We start from the raw sequence: 15,983 nt of genomic DNA on the forward strand, positions 1-15,983 counted from the left end.
ACACATGAAAGTCAAAAAATCATTCATTTATACTGTCCCCAATAGAGGTCACTAATAGAGTTTTAAAAAAAAAACTAGAGAAATGGGATATTTGGTTGCTTGAATACAAAGTAATGTATAAATAACGTTTAATAAATTCAGTCTTCTCAATTGAAAATGAATGAAATAAAAGCTCCAGAAGGTTCAATAACTTTATTCGACATAAAATGGATCACAGCTCAGATAAATCTTCACCCAGAAGAAATTTCGTGGTTATATCATTAAATTCACCGGCATAACGTATATGTATATTGTGTTTACCTTCAGGAAATATGTGTAGCCTAAAACGAAAAAAAAAACCGAATTTACATAGAAAAAATATGTTTAATTTCTCACTTTGCTCCCTTGATGTTATCTCGGAGATATAGGGGATGTTCAAGACTAACTAGAGGATCTTTGGCACCATGTAATATCAGAGTGGGGCAACTGATATGTTTGAGAAGAGATGATGAAATATCACCTCCCTGATTGACAATGGCCCTATTAGCTTCAAAAACACTATTTTGTATTTCTCGCAGCAATTTCTCACCATACAACTCTAACAATGGGGCTTTTGCATTTTCTGACCAACTGTCTATGTTCTGTATTTCTGAAAAAAACAAAGGTAGAGAGATGATATTAATGATGGAATATATGGAACATTTTTTCACCCTGTGTTCAATTACTTTCATAATTTTCGAAGTCTTCGGTTGATATATAGGAATTGCTTCCCCAAACCACTAATTTTTCAACTACCTCAGGATATTTGGCAGCTAAAATCAAACCTGCTGTACCTCCATCACTCCAACCAAGAAGAGAAAAACTTCTTAATCCAAGGGCCTTGAAATATTGTCATTAAACGAAAAATACTTCAAAGTAGCGAATGCTCACTTTAACTAATTTATAGCCGGTATCAGCATCTTCTTGAAAAAACTGAGAAGTGAATATTCGTTCAGGTGGTCTACTTTTTCCATGGCCTGGTTGTTCCCAGACGAAAATAGTGAATTCCTCCTTGTTCAATCCTTCGATCTGGGGTTTGAAGTCTGACCATATAGTGCCTAAAGCGCCAGGAAAGCAAACAATGTTTTTTGGACCTTTGCCTACTTTTAAATAGTTTATTTTTTGAGAATCAACATAAACCAAACGTTCCTGGAGATTGCGTTAAGAAAATATTGGAAGAAATAGGAGAAAAAGTATGTACCTACCTGGACTTGGGCTTGTGTTGAGAATGAGATCCTTCTACAAATGTTTCTGTTCATACACTTTTTGATTAGATGTGATAGATACATTTTTGAATTCTTTCCACTAACTTGGTGATGGATTTCGAGATTATTTCATCAAGAATTCAAAACGTCATTAGAAATATTCTGATAAAAATGTTATGTATTGTGAGTTGCATATCTTTACTGCAAGAAACAAACCTAACACGTCTCTTCACTTTGTAAAAAAATAATGATTTGCAATCATAGCAAGCCCCAGAAGGCACAAATTCAACCATGTCAAATCTTGAAATGTTCAAGTCATTTTTATAATTCATGTCTTTTTTATTTTTTATTTTCTTCATTTTACTGCCGCCTTCACTAAATGCAAACATACGGATAAGAAAGGACTACGAATACAATTGTACCAGCAACACAAATTGTGACCAGTATTATGTTCCACTACGAAAATGTAACTTTGTCATTAAACCTAAGAAGATCATCAACATTTACGAGGAATCCATGAAAAATTACGTGAAGATGCATCCTCTAGCTTCGTCCTGCTTGAAATGTGCAACTTGTATAGCCGTAGCTTCCGAGGTTCTTCAGAAGAAAGTTCTAAATACTAACGAAAAATCATACCTCCTTTTTAGGTACATGCGATTTTTTCGCAATCGGTTGAAGGTTGTAAGAAGAAATTCGAAGTTGAAGATGTAGTACGGAAAAAATTGTCCGATTTATGCCTGACAGGATACCGTAAGTAAGTTGAATAAATTTTTTATAGGTGACGCCACATTCAAAAATGAAGGTCATCCACTTACGTCAGGTAAATGTGGAAGTTTCTAACCTCTCCGACCGAAAGTCAATATTGGACTGTTGCTGTTGGTTTCTTTAAGATTTTCTAGTTGAATTTTAACAATGGTAGCCATAAGTTCCAACGAGAATAACCCAGCGACTTTGAAATTAATCGTAGCTGCCAAGTATTCAAAACAAGAAGTAGAAATAGTCAAAGTAAACCTCAATGACAAAAATGTTGCACCGCCTAAGCATTTACCATACTTCGAGGTGGATGATGAAATAATTTTCACGTCAAATGCGGGGTTGTTGTACCTTTTACCACCAGAACAGAATGAAAGTAAAGTGTATGAGTGGCTGGAATGGGAAGCCGCAGTGTTTACCCCAGTGATAGCATTTCTGATTGGAAACTCATCAAAGAACAGTTCACAAAGAAGCAAATTCGTATCGTGCTTGAAAAAACTGAATGTTGGCTTGGAAAACCAACAATTCTTAACAGGGGATTCGCTAACAGCTTGTGATATTAGTATTTGGTCCGTACTTTTTCCTCTTGTTAAAGACGATACTCTATGTAAAGAGTACATAGATAAATCAACGCAACTCTTCAAATGGTTTGAAAATTTAGAAAAACATTCTGCTGTAGTGGAAGCTTTGAAGCTGTATAAAGTTGCCGCAGGACAGATCTCTTACCAAGTTCTCTTAGCTAGTTGCAAATACTTAAATGAATTCGGTATAGAAAATGCCAATGTTGGTTCGCCAGATCAAGTTGCAGTGGAAGTCACATTGGAAGAGATTGAAGCTGCCAAAGAATCATGGAATAGAGTAATTACAAATGATATCAAAAAGTTTGATAAACCTGTATTACCCAAACCAGACGAAAAAAACATATTGATAACATCTGCCTTACCTTACGTTAACAACGTACCTCATTTAGGAAACATTATAGGCTGTGTACTGTCCGCGGACGTTTTCGCCAGGTATTCAAGGCTTCTCAACCGCAATGTATTATTTGTTTGTGGAACAGACGAATATGGAACAGCCACCGAAACAAAAGCTTTAGAAGAGGGTCTATCTTGTAAACAGATCTGCGATAAATACTTCAAAATACACGATGCTATTTATAAATGGTTCAACATCAGTTTCGATCATTTCGGAAGGACTTCCACTCCGCAACAAACCGAAATTTCTCAAGATATATTCTTGCAACTCAACGATAATGGATTCATATTCATCGAGTCTGTTGAGCAGTTACATTGCGAAAAATGCGATAGATTCCTCGCTGATAGGTTCGTAGAAGGCGGATGTCCTCATGTTGGATGCACCTACGAGAACGCTAGAGGTGACCAGTGCGACGGTTGTGGAAAATTGGTGAATGCGATCGAATTGAAAAATGCGAGATGTAAAATTTGTGGGAATACCCCGAAAATAAAATCTTCCTCTCAGTTCTTTATGGATTTGCCGAAGTTGGAACCTCTGTTATTGCACTGGTTTAAACAGTCTTCACCTGGTTGGTCCGCTAATGCTCAAACTATCTGCAAAGCGTGGTTGAAAGAAGGTTTAAAACCGAGGTGTATAACGAGAGATTTGAAATGGGGAGTTCCGGTACCCATGGAAGGATATAGGAATAAAGTGTTTTATGTATGGTTCGATGCCCCTATCGGATACATGTCCATAACTAAAAACTACACCGAACATTGGCAAAAATGGTGGAAACCCGAAGCCAACACCGATATAACATTGTACAACTTCATGGCCAAAGATAACGTCCCGTTCCATTCAATCATGTTCCCAGCAACACTCTTAGGATGTAACAGAGGTTATGTAACAGTAAAACACATAATGGCCACCGAATACCTAAATTACGAAGATGGAAAGTTCTCAAAATCTAGAGGCGTCGGTGTCTTCGGTACAGATGCTCAAAACACCAACATACCCAGCGACGTTTGGAGGTTTTATCTGTTGTATGTCAGGCCTGAATCTCAGGATTCGAATTTCAACTGGAGTGACTTGGCGACGAAAAACAACTCCGAATTATTGAATAACCTGGGAAATTTCATCAATAGAGCTTTGATGTTCGTCAAGAACAGCTTCAAGAAAACCATCCCGAAAATTGTACTGAACGAAGATGATCTCACTCTTCTTGCGTTATGTAACAGGGAATTCAAAGCGTACATTGCTGCTCTTGAAAAAGCGAAGTTGAAAGATGGGATACGACATATTTTAGGTATCTCGAAACACGGAAACCAGTACATGCAATCAAATCAACCTTGGGTACTACTGAAAGGAACTGAAGAGGAGAAAATACGCGCTGGTACAGTAATTGGCGTTTGTTCCAACATCGTTTGTTTCCTTTCCATCATGCTCTCTCCATATTTACCAGAGACCAGTGAGAAAATCAGAAAACAACTCAATGTAGACGAGTTAAACCTTTTTGGCAGAACCGGTATAGCCAATTTCTTACCCGAAGGACATGTGATAGGTGAACCATCGCCTTTATTCACCAAAATCGAGGAAAGTCAAATCGAAGAACTGAAGAAAAGGTTTGGAGGCAAACAAGAAACACAAAACAACAATACTAAAAACATTAAAGAACTTGATACTAACGATAAAGCTCTGATACAAAAAATGGTCGATGAACAAGCAGCAGCTGTGAGAAAATTGAAAGAGGGAGGAGCGGATAAGAGTGTTTGGCAACCGGAAGTGAAGAAACTGTTGGCTCTGAAGGAAAAACTCAAGGTCGCTACAACCAATGAAGCTTCAAACGGTTTGAAAGATGACCCCAAAGTAGCTTCAAACGGTCTGAAGGAAGATCCTAAGGTCGTTGAAGAGGAAATAGCGAAACAGGGTTTGGTGGTTAGGAAACTGAAGGAAGGGGGTGCAGAGAAATCGGTTTGGCAGCCGGAAGTTGAGAAATTGTTGGCATTGAAGAACAAACTCGCTAGTATTACTGGTGTTCCAGTTGTTCAACCCAAAGGAAAGAAGGGGAAAAAATAAATCGATCTCTCTTTTTGGTTGTTGATATTTTGCATTCTTATTTATTATTTTATTTATGGAGGAATTCCTTTTGGACACATTCTGATTTTATAAATTAAACTTAATTTCGAATTGGCGTCTGTTTCACTTCAATTTAACCCCTCATATTGAAATAGTGTCTTCATTTTCTAGTTACGATTTGAGAAAGTTCAAGTCCTTATACGTTTTAACCGATAAACACAAGAAGACAGCCCATGTGAACATCGATATGAACGGGAAGTGGCCTAAAAAGTAAGCTTAAAGAAAATTTATATATAAAATATAAACTGAGGCAAATAAGAGAGAACGAAAATAAAGAATAAATAAAAATCGAGGTGAAATTAAAGAGTAACAACTCTTTGGTGAAATGTCTCCAATATTCGAATAATTCACTTTATTGCAGACTAAGAGAGGTAACATGCACTTTTAAAGACCATATGGACGTTGGTAATTTATATAAACATTACCTTGATGGACCATTCAATATGACGGATTATCTGTGTAGGTGAGCATACAAATGCAAGTTTAAAAAAAACTCACGGAAATTATTATAAATATATTCAATATATCCCAAATAGAGAGGTGCAATAATCAATAAATAAAGTTCCAGAGATACACACACACTTTTTTGTAGAAACGGTGGTGTGTTCCGGGACTGTTTGAATGTCGATTTCAAAGAAGTGATTCTCCCAAATGAGGAACAAGGAATACTTACCTATATCTTCAACTGCTTCTGAATGAAAGAAAGATATAATTTTAAAATTTATTATACATCTGTACAAATAAATAAAAATATAACGAAATAAAAATTCTTACAAAAAAAATAAGTAGAAATTGATTGTTGTATATTTGGTGGCACATAATAATCAAACTTATTCAATAAAATTATAGCATAGTTTTTAATACATGCAAAATATGGAACGAAAGTTTTACGAAGTTAAGAATGTTAAGATAATATAAGGAAGAACAAAGATTATAATTTTTCAGTCATTGTCTTGAATACAATTGTATATTCAATCTAAAAGGGTAACTCTCATTAAATAACAAGATTTTGATTCATTAGAAAAATTGGAAAGTTCTATAAATCGTTGTTAAGTAGGCCTAGTCGGCAGTTGAATAACCTCACCTACGGAATTATTAATAAAACTCGGCATATTTGGTCAATCATGAATTATACGAATTCAATCAACTAATCCATCTAATCTTAAGTAAATCTACATGCAAGTTTCAGGAAATTGTTCCATTAAACCTTCATCCTTGTAGACCTAAAATTGACTAGTTTACCATTAAGAGATAAGTCTTTAATCACAAGTAATTAGAGGAAGTTTCAGCACCAGTCTTATTTATTTTTAGTTGGACCTCTTTTGATGCCTGAAAACGAAAGTAACGTCAAGAATATTTGATATCGTCCTGCAGGATCAATTTGTGGTGGCCTGTAGAAAAAAAGTTATCATTACCTTTCAAACATTTGTAGGAGCTTCCATGCTGCAAATGATGGCCTTCATCACGCTGGCGGCGACAAGGGAAGCGTAGGGTTGCCATTCTTTCTGCCTGGTGCCGTCTTTATAATCGGAAATGCCCCTTATGCAGATGAAACTGTCCTTGCAGTTGCCCAAAATCGATTCTATAACTGCGTCAAACTCGGAATCGAATGAAAGGACTCCCATTCGAGCTGCAAATTTCTGCCTGAGTACATCTTCCTTCACTATCTGCCTACCCGAGGCCACACTACCGAGGTGAATTCTTGGGCATCCTTCCTGCCTGCAACGTGGACGGTCAGATGGTTAATAAAGGAAGAAAACGTGTATTTGATGGCTATAGAGGGTGTACTCAAAGGTGAGACCTTTTTTTCGACAGAAAATTGTCTATATGAAATATTCAAGATGGCTGAGCTACAACCCCTAGAATTTCGACAAAATTTCAGTCGGCATCGGAAAAAGGAAACTTATGGCTGAAAAATGAATGGTTCAGTACATCCGCGTCTATCTGATTAGTTGCATCCAGGTCCATTTGAAAAAATTTAGGGTGAAGAAATTTGCATATTCATTCCACTTTGAAATGTAAATTGTTTGGTTGGCAATGCTCAACATGTCAACTCAAAATCTTGTCGCCTTAGGCAACCGCCTATCCACTAGCGACATCCCTGAAAATTGGTGCTTGTGTGCTGCGAACTTTAAGGCTGAAAGGTCATGAAGGGCTACACTAAATATATAACAAGCTCTCAAAAAGTACTACGGTGTTCCATAATCTATGTGCCATTTATATCCAATACAAACAGTCCCTAAGCACTATATACGGCCAAGATTGAAGGGAATAGAACCCTTCTTTCCCTTTCAATATGACACACTTCACCCACCAATAGGAACAAATCGAAAAAAAAATTGGGAAAGGCTAGAGACTGATTGTAAAACTGTAGAGATGAAACAAATACTTCAGCAGTTGCAATAAATCATTACTGAACTCAAAAAACAAGGGCTTCATACTGTTACACGCTGCAAGTGAATGAGGCGTTAATATCTTTGTCAAACCTAGCGAGGAAACGTTTAACATTTCTTATTCTCGGAGAAACCTTCGGTTTTCTAACATAACACGCCGGTGGTTTGCTAAAAGTCAATCTTCTATCGAGTCCAGGCAGCAAGAGGAACAATTAAACCTTATAAAATATCATCAAACAGAAAAAAATCGATTAGAAATAAAAAAAAATTGAACCTTACCTTCTAACAGATTTATCTTGGGGCAGAGGATGAGCAACTTCGATTATGTCTTTATTCCCGATATTCATGTATAATTTGTCTGTATCGGAGCTTGGTGGCCTAAAATCGGGTTCTGGTGAGGAGCTAAGTATGTTCAGTGCGTCCCTTATGTAATTAACCCAAGGGGGCGACACCCTTGTGTCATTATCAGCTGATGATTTGAGGTTAGCCGCTATTTCTTGCAGATTGAGGTTGTTCGGTCGGTACGATTTGAACTCAAAGTCGCAATCCTTCTCGTTTTGGAGCGCTTTTTCGCAATAGAAATAAATATTCCTGAAAAAAATAAGATTTAGGATAGTTATCGATAATGGTAATCGAGAGCCCTCACTTTTCTTTGGTCGGGTAGGATACTACAACATCCCCTAATCTTACATGCTTGTTGTAATCGGTATAATGTGGGACGCCACCCCCAGCGCCCACTAAAAAGACATAGTCAACTTTCTGGAATGTTCCCAAGAGTCTGGTCGTCGTATTCCCAGCAGCTGTCATGGCTTCTCTGGTATGACCAACAGATGGCAATTTTGTACAAACTATCCTATGAGCGCCAATATTGCCGAGGGTGTAAACGTTGGACTCTCCTGAAAAAGATTCATGAAGACTAATCTGAAGATTTAGATGGGAAACAAAGCTAAAGACGAAGTCATACAAGAGAAATTAACATAAACATACAATAATGGAAGCAAATTTATGAGAATGGGACACAAATGAATATGAGTTCTGGTTGAATGTATACTTTATTATACAGGGTCTGAAATATACACTATAATGCTGTTTTTGATTCTCATTTATTACGGAGTGTTCGGGTGCCAAACATGCGCATACACTTAGCTGTGAATTATTACAAATGAAATATCTGGGTTGGAAAATTAGAAAAAATTCGCTTGCTTCAACATGCAATCAGTGACTTAATAACCTTGGGAGAGAAACAACCAGTTCATCTCAGTTTGAGTCTGAGAGTTTTAAAAATCATATGGGGAGAATCTTTTGAAGACAGAAATAAAAGGTATCTGAACTAAAACGTTATTCCACACCGTAATTTACGCGTTTTATCTCGATCATTTTCGGATAAGCATTATCATTATTCAAATAAACCTGAAGCACGGGATTCATGAGTTCATGGACACTCATTGAAACACCAAAAACCTTATCCGCTTCTCGATGTAAACAAACAACTAAATCTAGTTATGTACAATTTCAAAAAACTCTAAAACGGCTGAATCGATTTTGCGAGGTGTAAGGCGACGCATAACAAACGCCTATAAGATGCGCAGGAGCTGGAGGAAGTGAAACATATGGACACAGGTTGAACATTTAGCAGATGGATATCCCTAAAGGATTTCTAAACTAATCTTATCAACAGAAGATAAGATCAAGCTTCTCCAATCTAATCGATATTTACATGTCAGTAAACAGATGATCATCGGACAAATGTGTTTGAAATGTGAAAAAACATAAAATGTGTTGCTTTCACAAACAAAGTGCACCTTTATTTCCTTTTCGTTATGCTCTTACCAAATCTAGTGGTCGGTCCATCACCTGTTGGACTATTGGAACCTGTGTTTCACAATACAAACTTCAACTGATTGCAACTTCAAAAGATTAAAAAACACCGAAGAAATATAGATCTGAACGCTGCGCACTCACCTACTGTGGTGTACCGTACAAAAGTTTCCTTATTTTCTATCATGGCATCCACTGCTAATTTTTCGCAATATTGAGCTGTTATTATGGCAATTGTAGGCTGCTTTGAGCTGGCCATCGTCGGCATCTGTTTCACTATGGTAACCTGAACATCGTGGGATTGTTGCCTTGTGAAAGCGCCATGCTCTAAGTTTTTAACTAAATTCCGCGACTGCAACTCTGCTAGGTGATGGGCTACCTCTTCTTCATCCCATCCGTTCTCTCTGCAACGGAATTTTGTCGATAAAAAAAGGAAAATGTAATACTGAAAACACTTACTTTGCAACATCCTTTATTGTGATAGGGTTTGGATATGATGACTCTATCAGTTCCAAGACTTTTTCTACCGTTAATAATTTTATATTATCCAAGGGTTCTTCAGCAGATACTGCAAATAAGATCATTGTCAACTCCCCATAAATATATTACTTGGAATAAAATATCAAACATTGCAAAACATTTCGAGACAATAACTAAAAATGTTAATAAGTCCATTAATTGATGTGGGCGAAATTGTTAGGTCCTTCAAAAAAAAAATGGCCTTAAATGAAATAAAAACAAACTGTTAAATATTCATGTATTAAATACGGTTAATATAATGATTTCTCTGCAAATCATTAGTCCAAAATACAAAACCTCCACAATTGAAAAGCAAACCTTTGTGAAAATGTCTCAAATCGAATCGAAGTATAATAGTCCCAGCTAGAAAAGTTTAATCACTTGTATTATCACATAGACAATAGTTTATAATTCAACGAGCATATTATGATGGCTATCATTCAAGCAGATGACGAAGTCGAGTTTGGTAAATCATCCAAGTGAATAATAGAATAGCCATCACAGTATGCTCGTTGAATACTGTACTTTATCCACCATATCCGTTTACATTTCAACATTGTCATAAAGCTCTATATTTGTGGCTCTAAATCACAAGTGATAAAAGTCATAAATGGATAGATTGTAATCACTTTATGCATCTATGGTGGATAAAGAATTTTATGTTAACTTTCGAAGCAGATTTTTGGAGATATTTTTTTTAATTCTCTGGATGGGTAGATATTTTCAACTTACGCGGTCTTACTGGCACTGCCTCCCCTTCCAACTGTCTCAGTTCAACTTCTATCATCTTAATGGTCTTGTAGTTGTGTTGCATAAGCTTCATGATTTTCTTTATGAAACCAACGTAATCTAAAGGGAAAAAAACGATCAAAATAGGCTTTTTTACAATAGTCCTACTGCACCTCTTGGAAAATCTTTCGGTGAAACCAGCTCTTTGAAGAATTCTTGAGCAACGCTGGCTTGTTTGTCTTCCGACGGATGGTCGGTGGTGTCTGGTGCTGCACGAAACCAAAAACGCAAGGTTCTAGATTCTTGGGTGTGCTTGCCGGTTTGGGCGCTGACAAGGAACACCCTGAATTCTAGCGATAGATGGGGCGGTTGGGTAGAACCATTTTCTGTCGTAGCTTCTTTGTTGATGACTATTCCCGTGTGCTGACCGCCGGCGATATGCATTTTGTCGTCGGTTTTCTGAATTTTTTTCCTTTCTATTATGAGGGTTGTTGAGTTGGCTGTTTTTCCCTTTGGTGTCATCACCACTTGTTCCTCATCTTTTGTCTCCGTCATGTTGGTAATGTTCTAAAATGGGAAGAAGTGAAACTAGATATATCACCCCCAGGCTCTTATGGCGGGCGCAATAGACCTTAAGGTCAAGATTTATCAGTACTGAATAAATATTAAACCTTAAACCGTATCGAATGTGAAAAATAAAGTAAATAGCTGTTTAACCAAGACAATGCCCTGTGTCACAAGACAACGAAATCAAGATTAAAATAGATGAAATACACTTTGAGTTGCTCCTATACCCCAAGCATCAACTATAGATTTTTGCAGACATAAAAAGGTGCTTCAGCAACGCGAATAGTACCATTAGGTATCCCATCTTATTGAATTAATCAAAATAAAATACGCAAAGATGTATGTCTTGACCTACTATTTGATTTTTTCAAGCTTAAGATAGTATGGGAGTTTGGAAAAAACTCAAGGAAATAGGCAAGAATAACAAGGTCTCTTCAGTTTGAGTTCCCGCTCACTGTCGGATCAAAGGAAACAGCATTTTACCGTTATTCGCTCGATTTACCAACAAAAAGTAACCATATATTTCTGCTTCAATTACACCATTTATCTACACATCTAGATCATTGCAGATGACGAGGTATCTCAGATCTTTGTTTTCCTTCTTAGAAAAGAGAATGTATACTGCGATCTAGACGTTCTAGAAACGTTATACCGACTTAAAAAAAATGTAGTGTTTCACAGTACAAAAGCTGAGAAAGCATGATACGTCCCAACCTTGAAAACCGATATTATTTTTAAGAGAACATTGAACGTCCAGTGATACATTATGATGACAACAACATAATAATTGTGAGAAAACTGTATTGTTACATGTGCAGAAATACAATACCAAGTGGTTACTCTGTACTCATAGGCGGTTCCAATTGGGGGCCATATTTGTTCGAATATCGAAAAATGATTTCATTTCCTCTTCGAATAAGTTTCAAAGTAGTTTTCTTCAAACATACAGCTTATACTAAAATTATAAAGATACCTATTTTATATCAACAAACACCTTACAGAATTTCAAATATAAAATTATGCCCTCTCCCACAAAGGCACTCCTGGAACCGCCACTGGTAGCGCAAATATTATTTTTTATCCAACAATCGAATCATGAGTCTGACCCACAAGTTATCATTGTATTTATCCAAACGAATTAAAAATAACAGATAATGAAAGACGGTTCTATAAAATGACCGCCACCAAATATGGAAATATTAAAGTGACGTCATCGATGATTTTAGATGAAATACTATAATTCGCTCACACCGGAACTTGTCGACCCAGAGTGGTTTATGTTAATTAAAACAAAATGTTACAAGGTCTTCCAGGGAAATTATTTCTCTTTTGAAACATTACTAGAAGTTTTCTCTGATGTCTGAACATGTCATTGATGTCCCTTTGTCTTTAAAAAAATATTTAACAAACATCAATTAATTCAAAAATGAAGGAATCTGATTCTACTCAAGTGGAAGTCTACTTTTTTGATGACTAGCAACGCACCGAGCGAATATTAGCGAGTAAGCATTGTTTATACTTTATATCTACAGGCATTGTAACATCGCCTTTCTAAGAGTTTTCAAACTAGATAACACAGAATTTTAAAATTCGACCAATGTGATGTGATCATCGATGAAGATCCTGTCTACCTATATCATTGACTCTGTTATTCAGGCGATGATATCATGCAGTGAAAGAGCGCCTTAAATGTATACAATTTTATTGTGCTACTGACGATTTCCAGTACCTACGTAGAGCCAAGTAATTAACTACTTTCTAAGCACAAATGAGTAACTATATACGAGCAACAATTAAAGAAATTACCACTTGAAATATGAACCCAATCTCTACCATTACGAAGAACTGTTCACATTCGATGTTCAATTCTCTGGCAGAAAGTATGCAATAACATTTTATCGGTTCGGATTTTTACAATCGCATGTTTGAAAACATTAAAGCTGCTGGAAATAAATCTGGTCTTTTGGCGCCGTGCCTAGATACGAAATGGTACAGGGCTGAAGTTTGGAAAACGATGGAACTGAAATTGTACACAAACCTGCACATATTTTCCCATAAATTGGCAGTGTCGTGACTTGGTTGTGGGGCTTTCTATCATCATCAACCGTAATGCTTTAGCAGACGATACTTTGATTTTGATTTAATTGGTGCAGGAAGTTTAAATTTAGTCAAGAGGGCGTAGCAACTCGACCAGTCCCTATTTGAAACACTCCTTTATATTTATCAGCTTCAATTGGTCATATTGGTTCACTCAAATGGTAATAATGACCATACCATTGAGACAATTTCGAATTTAGACGACTACTTATTTGTTGATTCTAGAGAGGTCATTGCAGGTTATCAAGAGGAATGCGAATATTGACATGTGATGATAAATAAGAATGCGAATACTTACCCAATTCAATTTTTGGAAGCGACAACAAAACAGCACCTTTTCAAGTAGTGGTGATAAGCGCTGAATTAAAAGTTTTCCTTATCGTTTTATTATTTGATATCTGATGGAAGAATGCAACGACTGTTTTTGCTAATAGAGAGTATAAAAAACACTCCTAACCACCAATTTAACGTAAGCCTAGATAACGATTAGAAACGCAACACAGCTACGCTACTTTCACCTTCACGGCACACTAGATGCAAAATGCAACTGTCAAGATATTCCTATCCCTATTCGTTGTAGCGCAATTTTATTAATTTCATTGATGAGTTTTTGCGGCGCTGCCGGTTCTACAGGAGTGTTATCACGAGAAGCTAGATAGGCTCCATGCTGTAATCCTACCAAGGGTACTAGGACCAGGACGAACTAAAAAACACGCTTACTACGTCCACCCAGGGCCATCAGGGAAGATCCAATGGAAGCATTTACCCAAAGAATTGGTTTTATGGAAGAAGTTTCAGTTGGGTTAAACCGATTCTAAGAAAAATGATTAGATTTGGCAACGTCCGACACTATCATACATGTGCTTGCCTCGGAGCTCGCTTTTGCGCAACTGCGCAAGATACAGCTCCAGATCAAGGCGATGACGTCATGAATGAATAAGGAATACCTGGAGAAGCAGAAATGATCGGATTTTTTGTGCTATGACTAACGGATATTAACGGCAAATACGGTCGCACAGCTGTCCCAATAAGATACCAATGGGTTGGAAGGTCACTTCCGATGGATCGGAAGAGGAAGTGGGCTAGTCGAAGAGGACAGTAGGTTTCGATTGTTCTTGGTCAAGACGTGTGAATACGTCTATTAATTTATTAGTTATATATACAAGAACTAGTTCAATAAATTTAACGAATAACAATAGTTACAATAAAATGTGAACAATTTATTATTTATTGCACAATAAGATCGTTAGTCTCTTTATCAACTGAACGAGGTGAGGAACATTTTAAACATGAAACTTACTATTAAATTAACCAACCTGGAATAAAAAGTATATTTTTGTGAATACACATTCAAAAATTGATAGCTAAAGTTATCGTTATGTCTTCTGGTATAATGCTTGGTATTGAGTTGATAATATCAGATGGTCTTTCTTCTTTCCAATTTCCATGTTAAAATTTGAGTATCAAAAGTTCCAAAGGATTCTCCCAAATTGGAAATCTCCTGGCTGCCTAGAACATACACATATATTGTAAAAAATATTGTTGAATATTTAGTTGCAACAGTACTGGCGCCACCTATGGCGGATTGTCGGAACTGAAGTGACAAATGTGCATCAAGTATTTTTATAAATAGAAAAAAAGTGCTACTTATCATTCCTTACATAATCTCACGAGTTCCTGCAAAATTCTGAAACAAATTTCAAATTATTATGTAAGGCAGAACAAATTTTGGCGTTGAAATTACAGAATGCTGTACATTAATAGAAGAATTCTATAAAATCGACCATCAGAAAGAGATGAAGAAAGTGATATTTCTAATAGATGGGAGCATAAGCGAAACAGTACTCACTTAATCTTTACCACATACCATAAGAACTCTGAAAAATTTGTAGAAGTTAAGATCATACTTCACAGGATCATTTCTGTAGTATATCTTCACACATTCTCAACTCACATTGAGAGTGGTCGTAACCTCGACGATGAGTCGTAGTTTCGTACCTTGAGCGTGAGGCAGGCTCTTGGAATTCTTTTAGAATTCCTTGTAGCCATCGATGATCGTTCAGCTGGACTTGTTCAGTTACGGGTGCGAAACAATCTGAGGGGTTACAATATTTTAAAGTAATTAATGCAAATTTTATATATTCTACTTCTACTTGTAATCAGCAAACGGAAATAGCGCCGCAAGAAATAATTGTATTTCAAAGACCAGACCATGACCAGACTAGCATACAGAGTTGTCTAGTTGTCTCTGTTGAAGACTTTAAAATCGCATCCATACCTCCAGAGAGCTCTTCGTCAACACAAATATGAGAAGTGGAAAAGCAAAAAAAATTATTTCCTCTCTGATCTAATTGGGATTTCCGGTTATATAATCAGCGTTGCCTAGGCTTCCACCCTAGCACTAAAATTCGATTTCGAAAATCTCGATTTTTTGGGGGTTATAGATGAGCTCTTCGAAGTCAACTCGAAAATGAAAATTGGAAAAACGAAAAAAGTTATTTTCTTCTAAACAGGGCCAGATATTTGAAATTTTGGTATGAAAATATAGGTTTTCGAACACGCTGAATCTATTGCGAGTATTTTTTAAAGCTATCTTCCTTCGTTTAAATTTTCATCTTCTTCATCTCAATGAATTGCTCTGCAGAGAGTCATTCAACTTCAAGTGGTCTTGAAAATAAAAAATGAAAAACAAAAAATATTTTCCCTCGTAAACAGTGTCAGATACATATTTTTTTCGAATCATAGCCTTTATTTCCAATTTTCTACGATATACAAAGATTAATTTTTTTCCAGT

General features: G+C 36.5%; 4 protein-coding genes and 1 non-coding gene across 11 annotated transcripts; 3 read left to right on the forward strand and 2 right to left on the reverse strand.

The window, feature by feature from the left end:
* Nucleotides 1-178: 178 nt before the first annotated feature.
* Nucleotides 179-1,417, reverse strand: LOC123319141 (valacyclovir hydrolase-like). The gene is made up of 5 exons (XM_044905999.1): nucleotides 1,224-1,417; nucleotides 910-1,167; nucleotides 705-858; nucleotides 376-628; nucleotides 179-320 (listed from the first exon to the last, which is right to left on the reverse strand). Exons 1-5 carry the CDS (start codon nucleotides 1,305-1,307, stop codon nucleotides 212-214), a joined length of 858 nt encoding a protein of 285 aa, XP_044761934.1. The 5' UTR covers nucleotides 1,308-1,417; the 3' UTR covers nucleotides 179-211.
* LOC123319145 lies at nucleotides 1,417-6,043 on the forward strand. 2 transcript variants are annotated; one of them, XM_044906002.1, is made up of 5 exons: nucleotides 1,417-1,817; nucleotides 1,871-1,977; nucleotides 5,178-5,276; nucleotides 5,428-5,529; nucleotides 5,659-6,043. In XM_044906002.1, exons 1-5 carry the CDS (start codon nucleotides 1,554-1,556, stop codon nucleotides 5,759-5,761), a joined length of 675 nt encoding a protein of 224 aa, XP_044761937.1. In that variant the 5' UTR covers nucleotides 1,417-1,553; the 3' UTR covers nucleotides 5,762-6,043. The 2 variants fall into 2 exon arrangements, with proteins under 2 accessions (XP_044761937.1, XP_044761938.1); XM_044906003.1 differs by having other exon boundaries at nucleotides 1,646-1,788; nucleotides 1,871-1,973.
* LOC123319138 (methionine--tRNA ligase, cytoplasmic) lies at nucleotides 2,046-5,117 on the forward strand. The gene has a single exon (XM_044905991.1). The coding sequence runs from the start codon at nucleotides 2,136-2,138 to the stop codon at nucleotides 5,004-5,006; it is 2,871 nt and encodes a 956-aa protein (XP_044761926.1). The 5' UTR covers nucleotides 2,046-2,135; the 3' UTR covers nucleotides 5,007-5,117.
* Nucleotides 5,776-13,746, reverse strand: LOC123319140. 6 transcript variants are annotated; one of them, XM_044905997.1, is made up of 11 exons: nucleotides 13,488-13,746; nucleotides 10,699-11,092; nucleotides 10,529-10,645; nucleotides 10,115-10,159; nucleotides 9,737-9,845; nucleotides 9,422-9,681; nucleotides 9,290-9,331; nucleotides 8,106-8,355; nucleotides 7,739-8,050; nucleotides 6,482-6,785; nucleotides 5,776-6,395 (listed from the first exon to the last, which is right to left on the reverse strand). In XM_044905997.1, the coding sequence occupies exons 2-10, from the start codon at nucleotides 11,078-11,080 to the stop codon at nucleotides 6,485-6,487; spliced, it is 1,818 nt and encodes a 605-aa protein (XP_044761932.1). In that variant the 5' UTR covers nucleotides 11,081-11,092; nucleotides 13,488-13,746; the 3' UTR covers nucleotides 5,776-6,395; nucleotides 6,482-6,484. The 6 variants fall into 6 exon arrangements, with proteins under 6 accessions (XP_044761932.1, XP_044761928.1, XP_044761929.1 ...); XM_044905993.1 differs by lacking the exon at nucleotides 13,488-13,746 and adding an exon at nucleotides 13,131-13,205; XM_044905994.1 differs by lacking the exon at nucleotides 13,488-13,746 and adding an exon at nucleotides 12,899-12,943.
* Nucleotides 13,747-15,086: 1,340 nt separating this feature from the next.
* LOC123319678 lies at nucleotides 15,087-15,293 on the forward strand. The gene has a single exon (XR_006538624.1). It is a non-coding gene; the product is annotated as a small nucleolar RNA U3 (small nucleolar RNA).
* Nucleotides 15,294-15,983: the final 690 nt, after the last annotated feature.

Source organism: Coccinella septempunctata, chromosome 8 (assembly GCF_907165205.1).
Source record: "Coccinella septempunctata chromosome 8, icCocSept1.1, whole genome shotgun sequence".
Classification (NCBI taxonomy): domain Eukaryota; kingdom Metazoa; phylum Arthropoda; class Insecta; order Coleoptera; family Coccinellidae; genus Coccinella; species Coccinella septempunctata.

Coding starts and splice junctions, on each gene's coding strand:
- LOC123319141 (XM_044905999.1), bottom strand. CDS start 1,307: ATGTATCTATCACATCTAATCAAAAAGTGTATGAACAGAAACATTTGT. Junction 1,168..1,223: donor CAACACAAGCCCAAGTCCAG/GTAGGTACATAC, acceptor CGCAATCTCCAG/GAACGTTTGGTTTATGTTGA. Junction 629..704: donor AGACTTCGAAAATTATGAAA/GTAATTGAACAC, acceptor TGTTTTTTTCAG/AAATACAGAACATAGACAGT.
- LOC123319145 (XM_044906002.1), top strand. CDS start 1,554: ATGTCTTTTTTATTTTTTATTTTCTTCATTTTACTGCCGCCTTCACTA. Junction 1,818..1,870: donor GTATAGCCGTAGCTTCCGAG/GTTCTTCAGAAG, acceptor CCTCCTTTTTAG/GTACATGCGATTTTTTCGCA. Junction 1,978..5,177: donor TGCCTGACAGGATACCGTAA/GTAAGTTGAATA, acceptor TTCATTTTCTAG/TTACGATTTGAGAAAGTTCA.
- LOC123319138 (XM_044905991.1), top strand. CDS start 2,136: ATGGTAGCCATAAGTTCCAACGAGAATAACCCAGCGACTTTGAAATTA.
- LOC123319140 (XM_044905993.1), bottom strand. CDS start 13,193: ATGATGATAGAAAGCCCCACAACCAAGTCACGACACTGCCAATTTATG. Junction 9,846..10,114: donor TTTGAGACATTTTCACAAAG/GTTTGCTTTTCA, acceptor TCTTATTTGCAG/TATCTGCTGAAGAACCCTTG. Junction 8,356..9,289: donor TGGACCGACCACTAGATTTG/GTAAGAGCATAA, acceptor AATCTTTTTCAG/GAGAGTCCAACGTTTACACC.